The sequence below is a fragment of the Chiloscyllium plagiosum genome, chromosome 42 (assembly GCF_004010195.1).
Source record: "Chiloscyllium plagiosum isolate BGI_BamShark_2017 chromosome 42, ASM401019v2, whole genome shotgun sequence".
Classification (NCBI taxonomy): domain Eukaryota; kingdom Metazoa; phylum Chordata; class Chondrichthyes; order Orectolobiformes; family Hemiscylliidae; genus Chiloscyllium; species Chiloscyllium plagiosum.
Window position 1 is genome coordinate 14,751,068 of NC_057751.1, and position 13,619 is coordinate 14,764,686.

The 13,619-nt window shown below is 50.2% G+C and overlaps 1 protein-coding gene across 1 annotated transcript; it reads right to left on the reverse strand.

Annotated features, from left to right (window-relative positions):
• Positions 1 to 1,317: 1,317 nt before the first annotated feature.
• lgi3 (leucine-rich repeat LGI family, member 3) lies at positions 1,318 to 11,649 on the reverse strand. Its single transcript, XM_043681709.1, has 6 exons — positions 11,584 to 11,649; positions 11,418 to 11,489; positions 7,647 to 7,718; positions 6,456 to 6,625; positions 5,026 to 5,190; positions 1,318 to 2,618 (listed from the first exon to the last, which is right to left on the reverse strand). Exons 1-6 carry the CDS (start codon positions 11,628 to 11,630, stop codon positions 1,801 to 1,803), a joined length of 1,344 nt encoding a protein of 447 aa, XP_043537644.1. The 5' UTR covers positions 11,631 to 11,649; the 3' UTR covers positions 1,318 to 1,800.
• Positions 11,650 to 13,619: the final 1,970 nt, after the last annotated feature.

Consider the following 13,619-nt stretch of genomic DNA (forward strand, 5'->3'; position numbering starts at 1 on the left):
CAACATAACATCCTGACTCCCGTACTCAAAGGACGGACCAGTGTAGGCAAGCATTCTAAATGCCTTTTTAACCAGTGTGGTGGATGCAAACTTCAAAGAGTTCTGTACCTGAACCCCTTGAAACGTGAGCTCCAGTTCCCTCTCCGCAGATGCTGCCAGACCTGCCGAGTTTCTCCAGTTACTTCTGGTTTCCCTTCTCAAACAGAGAACCTGCTTTTTCTTTTCAATACATCTCTCATTTGGTCTAACCTCATTCAGGACGCGTTCCGAGTCACTGAGAAGGATTTCTGAAATACTTGGATGAGTCGGCTACTGGCGACGGAAGCCAAACGCCACAGAAGTTGGAAAACCCAGCTGGAAACAGGTCCGGAGCATCAGTTAACAGGCCACGTCACTCAGACTGAATGAAGACAGCATGAAAGCAAACTCTGAAAGCGAGTGACATTTGTCAAGGATTTAAAACGCACAGGGAGAGGAAGCATTGAAATGAAACAGCGACAACCCTGTGGAAAGAGACAAGAACAAAGCTCTGCATTTGCGTAGCGCCGTTCACCGTCCTGGGGACACTCGAAAGGACTGCATGACGAGGCGAAATCCCTTTGGGAAGGGCGCGTCAAATGAGAGGACAGATGGGTTCACCTCCGCTTGACGGAGGGAGGGAGAGACACTCCGAGACATTCCCAGTCCCCCACGAGCAATCCCACCGCACAATTCTGTCTCCGGTTGAGCTGCGAGGGCAGACAAGGGGTGGACAGGGACCGGGTCAGTCCCTCGAGGGTGCGATCCAATTCTGTCCAGGGCAAGCAGTGATGAAAAGCTAACAAGCGCTGCAGTGGTCGTGGGAATGTTCGCTGAGCTGGTTTTGAGACATTTCGTCCCCTGTCCAGGTGAGATCTTGAGTGCTTTGACACCTCTTGTGAAGCGCTGCTATACTGTGTCTTCAGGAATTTATTCGGTTCTGTTCCTGCTGCGTCCGGCTTGTAGTGGTCGGTCTACTGGGCCCAGGTCAATTTCTAGAAACACGGCCCTCGTCCACAGACTTCACCAATAAACATATAGACCTGGACCTAATATACCGGCCACTACACCCAGAAGCAGCACAACGGACGGTGGCTCAGTGGTTAGCACTGCTGTCTCACAGCACCAAGGACCTGGGTTCGATTCCAGCCTCGGGGGTGACTGTCTGTGTGGAGTTTGCACATTCTCCCCATGGGTTTCCTCTTGGTGCTCCGGTTTCCTCCTAAGATGGGCAGGTCAGGGTGAATTGGCCGTGCTAAATTGCCCATCGTGTTGGGTGCGTGAGTCGGAGGGAAATGGGTCTGGGTGGGTTACTCTTTGGCGGGTCGGCGTGGACTTGTTGGGCCGAAGGGCCTGTAGGGGAATCTAATCAAAGACACAATAAACAGGAGGCTCCAAAGATGTCACCCAGACAGGGGACAAAACATCTGCAAATCAACTTGCGAGCTCGGCAAATAAGCCCACAAACGGCACCCGAGCCACAAATCTTCACACAAACCTCGAACCGTCTCGATAAACTCAGCACTGGATGTGAGGCGTGCGAGCATTTAGAAGGCACAAGGGGTTGGACTCTTTCTGCGCTGCCTGGAGTCTATGATTCTATTTGATAAATTCTGATCGTTCTGAGGAGATTACAAACTTGGTGAACCTTGCGAACTCTCAGACTGAGTTAGGAAAAACCGACAGCCGTGGCGGCTCAGATTAGTGTGGGAAACCGTCAGGGGCCTCTTCCCCGGGAAAGGTGGACGGGGTGGCGATGCCCGCTCTCTTGGGTTGGCGCCGCTAAGCACTGGTGTCGATCACCAGGTGTCTGTAGACGATGGTGCTCCCTTTGAAGCTGGAAGCCAGCACCAGGTGCACGCTGTGGATGGGCACCGCCTGAAACGCCCGGGGCGTGCGTACGCTCCAGTCCTGGAAGCGGCTGAAGCTCAGCTTCCCGGCGTCCCAGAGGTAGACGTGGGAGAAGGAGAAATCGCTCCCCAGCACCAGGTACTGCCAGTGTGCCACGCGGAAGGGCTGAGCGACCATGGAGCCCCTGGAGGGCAGGGCCTGGATCTCGGTGAAGCGCTGGCCCTCCCACTTCACCAGCTTGGAGTCGCCGATGAAACGGACCAAGCAGAGGTACAGGGCCTTGCCGAACTGGAAGTGCTTCACAGCGTGCACGTCCAACATGTCGGGGATTTCGGTCAGGTAGGTGAACTGCCGTTGCGACTTGCTCCACTGGTAGATGACCGGGGTCTGAGTGCTGCTGGCGAGGATCAGCTTGGGTTTGTTGTCCGTCTCGATGTACTCAGCGTCTGTGTCCCGGTGCCAGGGGTGGAGGGAGTGGTGGGAATAGAATCCCACCTTGTTCCACTTGTAAACGGTGGTGGAGCCAGCCTTCGAACTGTCTGCAATCACAAAGTACCATTCGCCGTCGATGGTGAAGGTCTCAATGTCGTTGGGTTTCTGGATCCTGGCGGCGTCGATGTCCTGGATCCTGACGAATGTCCCCCCGTAGCCGTCCCACCGGTAGATGTGGGAGCCTCGGAACAACTGCGCCAGGACAATGTACAGCTGCCCGTCGATCACCAGCGGCTTGCAGTAGACCGCAGCGTGAGCTGTGGGGAACAAAACGCCGATTAGCCGGGGTTGTGCCTGGGCTGTGAGCCAGACCCGAACACGGCACAGGAAGTGATGCAATGCCATGTGATCCCGCTCGCACAGCCGTGTGGCAAGATGAAATGGCAGGAGATGGTTCTGAAACGAAATTAACATTGGCCTGCAGAGTGTGAAAACATTTGTCTGCAGGGCAGCAAGAATATTATACAGAGTCATAGAGTCAGAGAGACGGACAGCGCGGAAACAGACCCTTCGGCCCAACTCGTCCAGATATCCCAACCCAATCTAGTCCCACCTGCCAGCACCCGGCCCATATCCCTCCAAACCCTTCCTATTCATATACCCATCCAAATGCCTCTTAAATGTTGCAATTGTACCAGCCTCTGAAATATAGAGAAATTACGGTTAAGAAAAGGCATCTCTTTATCCTCAGTTAATTCCTCATCTGTGCACACTCTCTTAAGGGGTGCTGCCCCGTGCAAACATTAAATGAGCGTCTCTCCTTCCTCAGAACGCGAATGAAATGTCTCCAAGGGCTCTGACCAATTCTGATGGATGCGGTTAAGGAAGCATCGATCTGGGTGCAGCGCAATGCGCGATGGCAACTGCTCTTCAACAAACCACGGAGAATGGTGAACACAGCCCAGCCCATCGCGCAAACCAGCCTTCCATCCATTGGCTCCACCTATACTTCCCACTGCCTCGGGAAAGCAGCCAACGTGGGACGGCACGGTGGCTCAGTGGTTAGCACTGCTGCCTCACAGCACCAAGGTCCCAGGTTCAATTCCAGCCTCGGGCGCCTGTCTGTGTGGAGTTTGCACATTCTCCCCGTGTCTGCGTGTGTTTCCTCCGGGTGCTCCGGTACCTCCCACAGTCCAAAGATGTGCAGTTCAGGTGAATTGGCCATGCTAAATTGCCCGTTGTGCTCGGTGCATGAGTCAGAGGGAAATGGGTCTGGGTGGGTTACTCTTCGGAGGGTCGGTGTGGACTGGTTGGGCCGAAGGGTCTGTTTCAACACTGTAGGGGAACCTAACCTAAACATAATCAAAGACCCTTCCCACCCCATTGGGGAGAAGATATAAACGTTTGCACACACACACACCAACAGGTTCAAGGACAACTCCTTCCCTGGTGTTGTTAGACCTACGAAAGGAGCTCTGAAATTTTAAATTTAATATTGACCTCCCTCCCTCTGCACCTTCTCTGCAGCAGTAACATTGTCTTCCTCGCTCTGTACTGTTCCCCTAATGCACTTTGTAAAGGATCGTCTACCCTGTACTGCACGCAGAAACAAAACCTTTCACTGTACCTCAGTACGTGACAATAGTATATCAAATCCAATCTTGCCCATCTTCAGAAAAGCAAAACAGTGCAGATGTGAGAGATCTGAACCCCTGTCCTGGGAGTGTTTGATGGGGACAGTGTAGAGAGAGCTTTACTCTGTATCTAACCCCGTGCTGTCCCTGTCCAGGGAGTTGTTTGATGGGGACAGTGTAGAGAGAGCTTTACTCTGTATCTAACCCCGTGCTGTCCCTGTCCTGGGAGTGTTTGATGGGGATCAGTGTAGAGGAAGCTTTACTCTGTATCTAACCCCGTGCTGTCCCTGTCCTGGGAGTGTTTGATGGGGGACAGTGTAGAGAGAGCTTTACTCTGTATCTAACCCCGTGCTGTCCCTGTCCTGGGAGTGTTTGATGGGGGACAGTGTAGAGAGAACTTTACTCTGTATCTAACCCCGTGCTGTCCCTGTCCTGGGAGTGTTTGATGGGGGGACAGTGTAGAGAGAGCTTTACTCTGTATCTAACCCCGTGCTGTCCCTGTCCTTGGAGTGTTTGATGGGGAACAGTGTAGAGAGAGCTTTACTCTGTATCTAACCCCGTGCTGTCCCTGTCCTGGGTGTGTTTGATGGGGATCAGTGTAGAGGGAGCTTTACTCTGTATCTAACCTCGTGCTATCCCTGTCCTGGGAGTGTTTGATGGGGGACAGTGTAGAGTGAACTTTACTCTGTCTCTAACCTCATGCTGTCCCTGTCCTGGGAGTGTTTGATGGGGGACAGTGTAGAGAGAGCTTTACTCTGTATCTAACCCCGTGCTGTCCCTGTCCTGGAAATGTTTGGCTGCACAAACTCACCAGGTCTGGCAGCCTCATTAGAAAAAGAGAGAGAGAGAGAAAAACACACAGTTACTGCCATCAGTTCGATGAGGATTGAGTGTCTAAGATGAATCATATTGGAGTGAAAGTCTGAGGAATGTTCGGGATATTAGGAACAGCCCTTGCATGCAGCAAGTTCAGCCCGTGATAGTCCACCTTCTGGTAACTGACATCCCATCAGCCTGGAGATATTAGACGAGGTGGGCCGTCAATAACAGTCCACCTTCAGACAACTGAGTGAAGATTCCTCAGGCTTACCAGAGATATTCGCCGATGTCCGGAAGACCATCTCGACGTGATCCCACACGAAGAAACTGCAGTTCCCACTGTTGGCCTGGGCAAAGGTTACAAAGAGGTCGTCGGCGTAAACGAAGGACTCGACGGACACGGCCTGGAAAGGCAAGGTTTGGTAAACGCTGAATTCTGGAAAGAAAAATTAAAAAAATAGCAGACGATTGTTGTTTGCAATATTCGATCAGAGCGTTACAATCTGAGAGGTCACTGTTATGTAGCGAGAGTATGTGCAGAGCTTCAGACTCAGAAATAACTCTTCTTCAGCAGCAGGAGGTCTCTGAAACTCAAATATAAAGCTCTCTCGACACTGTTCCCCCCATCAAACACTCCCAGGACAGGGACAGCACGGGGTTAGATACAGAGTAAAGCTCTCTCTACACTGTCCCCATCAAACACTCCCAGGACAGGGACAGTACGGGCTTAGATACAGAGTAAAGCTCTCTCTACACTGTCCCCCCATCAAACACTCCCAGGACAGGGACAGCATGGGGCGAGATACAGAGTAAAGCTTCCTCTACACTGTCCCCCCATTAAACACTCCCAGGACAGGGACAACATGGGGTTCAATACAGAGTAAGGCTCTCGCCACACTGTCACCCCATCCAGCACTCCCAGGACAGAGACAGCACAGGGTTAGATACAGAGTAAAGCTCTCTCTACACTGTCCCCCATCAAACACTCCCAGGGCAGGGACAGCACGGGGTTAGATACAGAGTAAAGCTCTCTCTACACTGTCCCCCATCCAGCAATCCCAGGACAGGGACAGCATGGGGCGAGATACAGAGTAAAGCTCTCTCTACACTGTCCCCCATCCAGCACTCCCAGGACAGGGACAGCATGGGGCGATATACAGAGTAAAGCTCTCTCTACACTGTCCCCCATCCAGCACTCCCAGGACAGGGACAGCATGAGGTTAGATACAGAGTAAAGCTCTCTCTACACTGTCCCCCATCAAACACTCCCAGGACAGGGACAGCACGGGGTTAGATACAGAGTAAAGCTCCCTCTACACTGTCCCCCATCAAACACTCCTCGGACAGGGACAGCACGGGGTTAGATACAGAGTAAAGCTCTCTCTATCCTGTCCCCATCAAACACTCCCAGGACAGGGACAGCACGGGGTTAGATACAGAGTAAAACTCCCTCTATCCTGTCCCCACCAAATGTTTGAGGTGATTTTGAAAGCAGTCTCCAGTCGATGCTGGCTGTGAATTGTGCCTGTGTCTGCGTTCCCAGATTGAATTCATCAAAATGGCAGCCACGTTGCTGAATGGTTTAATCTTTCAAAGAGAGAGTGTGGAATTGTTGACGGCTGTAAGGCCAGGGGAGAGTGAGCGAGCAGGATATGATCACCGAGTCTGCGAGTGTGCGTGGGCAGTGTGTTCAGTTCCGACCTGTCCTGATGCAGTCAAACTCCTTCACTGGCAGGTGGGTCACCCTGACATTCTGGTATTTCATCGGGCTTGAACAGTACACTGGAGGGACTGACGTGTTGGTCAGCTGCAGCCATTCCATCAGCCATTTCACCTTACAATCACAATGGAAAGCATTCCCACGGAGATCCCTGCAAAGGAGCAAGAAGCACACATGTCACATTGTGCACCAAGTTCCCTTCAGTCTGCGTGAAGTGACGGGGAAACATGCTGACGCGACAGGCAATGAAGATGTCAGGTGATACAATGACCTTCAAGGTGAGAGGGCTGGAGTACAGGAGCAGGGACATCTCGCTGCAATTGGACTGGGGAGAGATCAGACCTGGGGTTGTGTGTGTGTGTGTGTGTGAGTGTGTGTGTGCGTGTGTTTGTGCACACGCGTGTGTGTGTGCTCGTAAGAGTGTGTGTGTTTGAGTGTGTGTGTGTGTGTGTGTGTGTACCTGAACCTTGCTCTGTGTGTGTGTGTATATACCTGAACCTTGCTCTGTGTGTGTGCCTGTGTGTACCTGAACCTTGCTCTGTGTGTGTGTGTATACCTGAACCTTGCTCTGTGTGTGTGTGTGCATGCGTGCGTATGCGTGCGTGCGTGCGCGCACACGCGGTGTTTGGAGTCTCCTGATCTGAGGAACGTTGATGGAGGGTTGGCAGTGAAGGCTTTCCCAGACTGATTCCTGGCATGGCAGGACCAAGGAATGGAGAAAGACTGGATTGGGTTTGGATCATAATCACTGGAGTTGAGAAGAATTGTCAGGGGTGAGGGTGGGGTGGATTCTCACAGAAACCCACTGAATTCTAACAGGGACAAGACAGGGTCAACGATGTTCCCCATCATCAGGGAGAGTCCAGAACCAGGGAGTCACAGTCGAAGGATATGGGGTAGGTTAGAGAGGAGGAGAAATGTCTTTGCCCAGAGAGTGGGGGAGCCTGTGGAATTCTCTACCCCAGGATATAGCCCGGTGGACAGAATCCTGAATATTTTCAAGACGGAGTTCTTCGAGATATAGGGATCAAAGGGGAGCTAGTGGGAACAGGGCATAAAGTTCGACTATCAGCCCATAATCAGCAGGCTCAAAGGGGAGATCTCCTACGTTGCTGTTTTATAAAAGGAAGGACCGGTGTAATTTTCAAACTATGCAGGAACAAACCACTCACAAATGTGTCAGAACATGAAGATCCCTGAAGATGTCTCTCGGAAGTGCCAGCAGATTGTTGTTTCCCAGGGATCTGGAGACCGAGGGGGTAATTAGAACAATCATTAAACACTGCACAATGAAAACGTCAGGAAACAAGCAGGGCTGTGTGAGGCCGGTACCCCATCACCAGGTCACTATTTATTTATTTACATGAGGAGAGTCCTCAACACTGATCCAGGCTCTCAGAGTGAGCAGAACTTCTGACCCTCCTGTTTGTATCTGTCAGCGAGGGCTCCCTGATGGGACCAGATTAACAGCCCCAATCAGGGAACTCAGATTCTATCAGATCCAGCCGGCTGACCTTGTTACAATCACGACACCACAACGGCCGATTTAATGGCCTGGTCTTCAACTCTGGCAGATGGAACAACATGACAGACTATCACAAAGAGTCAAAATGCAGACAGACACAAGGCACACAGGCTACATACACAGACAGGCACTGACAGATACACATACACACACACAGACAAATGCAGACACACACACACAAACACACAGAATCACACCAACACAGACTCAGGCAGGCACTGACAGCTACACACACAAACACTGACAGTGACAGTTACACACACAGACAAGGGTAGACATTGACAGAGACAGATACACATACACACACTATCACACAAACACTGAGACTAAAAGCAAAGGTAGACGTTGACAGATAGACACACAAACACAGAAAAACACTGACAGAGACAGATACACACACAAAACCAGACACACGCAGTCACATAAACAAACAGACAATACATAAAGGTAAACACTGACAGAAAAACGCACACACACATCGACACTGACAGAGCCAGATACACACATACACATGCACATACGGGCGCGCGCACACACACACAGGCACAGAAACAGACACACACATACACACAAGCAGACACTGACAGAGGCAGGCACAGCCACACACACACACAGTCTCAGAAATACACATAGGCAGACATTGACAGATAAACACACAAACACAGTCACATACACAGGCATGCAAACCCACAGACAACACACAGGCAGACATTGACAGTGACAGATACACACACAAATGATCACACGCACATGTCCACATGTGATCACACACACACACACACATACATCCAGTCTCACACACACACACACACACAAAGTTATGAAACCAGTCAGCCACCTGGCCCAGCAGTAAACACAGCTCTGTCGACCCTGCAAAGTCCTCCTCACAACATCGGGAGAACTGTCTCCCAGACTCGTCAAGCAACAGCCTGACCTAGTCACACTCAGGAAACCATACCTTCCAGACCATGTGGCAGATACCACCATAACCATTCCTGGATATGTCCTGTCCTCAGGGGGAAGTACTCAGGGTGATGAGAGTGCAGTGTGTACTCTGGGTGGGGGATTTCTGTGTCCATCACCAAGAGTGGCTTGGTAGCAGTACTGCTGATCGAGCTGGTCAGATCCTAAAGGACATAGTAATTTGCCTGGATCTGTAGCAGGGAACCAACATGAGGGGAAAAACATACTTGACCTCATCCTTACCAATCTGCCAGTTGCAGATGTATCTGTCCATGTCAGTATCTGTAAGGGTGATCACCGTACTGTCCTGGTGGAGACAAAGTCTTGCCTTCACATTGACAACATCCTCCATCACTTTGAGTGGCATTACGACACAAAATACAGAGGCATGGGATTGAGGGTGATTTAGCGATTTGGATCCGAAATTGGTGAGCTGAAAGGAGACAGAGTGTGGTGGCTGAGGAGAAATATTCATCCTGGAGTTCATTTACTGGTGGTGTACCACAAGGATCTGTTTTGGGGCCACTGCTGTTGGCCATTTTTATAAATAACCTGGATGCGGGCATAGAAGGATGGGTTAGTAAACTTGCAGATGACACTAAGGTCAGTCGAGTTGTGGACAGTGTAGAAGGATGTTGCAGGTTACAGAGGGATATAGATAAGCTGCAGAGCTGGGCTGAGAGGTGGCAAATGGAGTTTAATGCGGAAAAGTGTGAGGTGATTCACTTTGGAAGGAACAACAGGAATGCAGAGTCCTGGGCTCATGCTCAGATTCTTGGCAGTGTAGATGAGCAGAGAGACCTCAGTGTCCATTTGCATAGATCCCTGAAAGTTGCCACCCAGCTTGGCAGGGTTGTTAAGAAGGCATACAGTGTGTCAGCTTTTATTGGGAGAGGGATTGAGTTTCGGAACCATGAGTTCATGCTGCAGCTGTACAAAACTCTGGTGCAGCCGCACTTGGAGTATTGCGCACAGCTCTGGTCACCGCATTGTAGGAAGGACGTGGAAGCTTTGCAAAGGGTTCAGAGGAGATTTACTGGGATGTTGCCTGGTAAGGAGGGAAGGTCTTATGAGGAAAGGCTGAGGGACCTGAGGCTGTTTTCATTAGATCTAGCACCTCCAAACTGGGAACCCACGAGGCACCGTGGGCCATCAACAGCAGCAAAATGATACTCCAGGACAATCAGTAATCTCATGGCCTCGCAGATCCCCCACTCAACCATTACCATCAAAGCCAGGAGATCAGCTCGGGTTCAAGACAGAGTGCACATGGGCATCCCTGAAAATGAGGTGCCAACCTGGTAAAGCTACCCAACGGGACGACGTGCATGCCAAACGGCGTAAGCAGCGAATGGGAGACAGAGCTAAGCAATCCCACAATCCTTGCACTCCAGAACTTGCCGCTCCCCTCGCCAAGCTCTTCCAGTCACAACACTGGCATCTAGCCGACTGGGACAACACATCCATCCTCGGACATGTCAAACAAAGACACGCACCAGAATTCCTAGAAGCATGGCATTCCAACCGGAACTCTATCAACAACCACATCGGGTTAGACTCAACCTCCCCCTCCCTGAGAAAAGGAACAGGAAGTGACTTCACCACAGGAAATAACATCACCACAGGAAATGACATCACCAACCCAAAGAAACCCAAACATACAAAGAGAAAGCAGGAATTTTCAGCATTGCTTCGCCTGAGGCCCACTGAAGATGTTACCTAGTCGGGTAATGAAACGTCTGGAAATGAACCTTGCAGCTCAGCGAACGAACCAACATCCAAGACGTGGAACATTGTCCAGGTCTGTCCTGTACACAAAAATCAGGACAAATGCAACTCAGCCAGTTATCATCCCATCAGTCTCCTCTCGAGCAACTTGAAAGAGATGGAAGGTGCCATCAGCATTCAAGGGTGTTACCGTCACTGAATTCCCCCCACGAGCGACGTCCTGGTGGTAGCTATTGACGAGCAACTGAATCGGACTCCTATTTAAATCCAATGGGGACAAGGGCAGGTCAGAAGCTGGGAATCCTACAATGAGTAAGTCACCTCTTTACTCCCCAAAGGTGGAAGTCAAGAATGTGACAGAATACACCCATGTGCCTGCACGGGGGCAGCTCCAACAACACTCAAGAAGCTCAACCCCATCCAGGGACCGAGCAGCCCCTGCTTGATTAGCCACACACCCACAAACACCCACTCCCTCCACCCCCCCGATGCTCAGTAGCAGCAGTGGGTACCATCTACAAGACGCACTGCAGCAACTCCCTAAAGCTCCTTCGACAGAGACATGGACAGAAATGCACAAGACAGAAAGAGAAACAGAGACAGGGGAACAGTCACAGATCGATACAGTTACAGAGGTCCAGGTAGATCCAGAGACAGACAAACAAACAGACACAGAGAAAGACACACAGGCAGACAGAAAAACAGAGACACCCAGACAGAAACTTACAGATGGTTGAGAGATCTGAGGCCTCGGAATGTGTATTTGGAGAGCGACTGGATGTTGTTGTTCTCTATGAATCTGTGAACAGACAGAGAGCAGGTTGGGGCGGGGAAGCGTCAATCCTTTTCCTTAAAGCTGAGTAGAACAATGTAGAAAAAAGTCAGGGACTTACAGATACTGGAGATGAGATAAACCATTGAACGCATCATTTTGAATCATGCTGAAGGTGTTCGAATTTAACAAGCTGGAGGGAGAAAGGACAGAAGATAATCAGCTGGCTCTCGTGATCATGGTCCTGTTTGAAAATCCTGCTGCTGGTGGGGGGGGGGGGGATCTGTTCTCTGAGGCACACCCTCTCCCGCCAATAAGTTGCAGCTATAATCTTTCGCTGCCTCTGTTAAGGGAGACTGGAAGTGAATGTTTTGAGTCTATTTCAGACTGTAGTCACGTTTAATGTTTTGCAATTGAGGCCAAGGAGAAGCCTTTTTCAAGCAGTGAGTGCTTGCAGTGTGCAATGCATTGCCTGAGAGGGTGGTGGAGGCAGGTTCGGTGGAAGCTTTCAGAAGGGAATGGCGTGCCCGAATTATGGTGAATGGCACGACGGTGCGGACATGATGGGCTGACATGCCGCGACATGTTACAGCCTTCTTCAGCTCAGTGATGTTTGTGTGTGGAATGAACACTGCTCGAGGAGGTGCTGGATGCAGGTACAGTTACAACATTTAAAAGCCATTTGGACAGGTACAGGAAGGGGAAAGGGCCAAGCAAGTGGGACTAGTTTGGTTTGGAAACATGGTTGGCGTGGACTGGTTGGACCAAAAGGTCTGTCTCCACGTTGTATGACTCTGTCAACACCGTTTGGTTTACGAAAGCCAGACGTGCTCCCATACTGTTACTGTCTGCTAAGTGGGAGGTTAAGACAAAATCGATTCCACATCTATGGAGGCTCAGTGTACCCACAATCCTCAGCGTGTGTGAAAGTGCTCCATAACTGAACTCTGCAGGAGCACCTGGGGACAGACCGGGTGGTGCCTTTATGAAACCAGACAGGAGCTGTAAAACCCAAAGGCAATGAGCAGGGAAATCTCCCTCTGCGGGTCCTGTCTGGTCTGGTAAGAACGCGACCAACCTTTATCTGTTTTACAAACTTTTGTCATTCATGCACCAGGACACACAGGTCTCTCTCTCTCTCTGCATCTCAGAGCTCTGCAATCTCTCACCATTCACATAATATGCTTTTTATTCACTTATCCCGCCTAAATAGACGATTTCGTCTGTTCAACATTGTGGTCCACTTGTCACATCGTTAGTCACTCAGCTAATTCATCTATCATTGAGGGACCCTCCTTATTATCCTCTTTACAACTCAAGTTCCAACCTATTTTTGTCCTGTTGGCGAAATCTGTGACCAGCCCTTCATCGAAGTCGTTTCTATCAATGGTAAATGGTTGCAATCCCAGCTCCAGGCTCTGTGCCACACCATTCAATTGCAACAGAAAATGACCCATTAATCCCTGCTTTCAGCTTCCCATTCGCAAAATAAAAACTGACATTGGTTTTGATATTTCTGGCCAACTCTCTGCTGGACTCGAAATTTTCCTCTGGTTGTTAAATTTTTCGGTAATATTTTTAAAAGCTATTCTGTCCAATCTTTCGACCTGCTGCCTAACTTTGCGCCATGATCTACATTTCGGAGACCAAGAGATTTACAGCATGGGAACAGGTCCTTCGGTCCAACTTGACAATTAACTTTTCACAATTAATCTCGTCCCACTTGTCTGTGTTTGGTCCATATCGCTCCATATCTATCCCATCTATGTACCTGTCCAAATGTTCCAGAAATTACTGCCTCTGACACCCTATTCCAGACACTCACCACCCTCTATCTGCCCCTCGATGTCTTCCTGTATTTCTCCCCTCTCATCTTAAACCTATGCCCCTCTACCCTGGGGAAAATCTATTGGCTACCTACCTTATCCTTCACCTCTCTTGGTTTTACAGACCTCTGTAAGGTCACCCCTCAGTTCCTGCACTCCAGTGAACATAGTCTCAGCCTATTCAGCCTCTCGCGAGAACTCAAACCTTCCAATCCAGGGAGCATCCGACTAAATCTTTTCTTTCGATGCTATTATCATCAACATTTCTAGCTAGCTGCAGATGTTTCTCCTGAGTTGGGATGTATTTATTCTGTAATTATAAAATATTCCT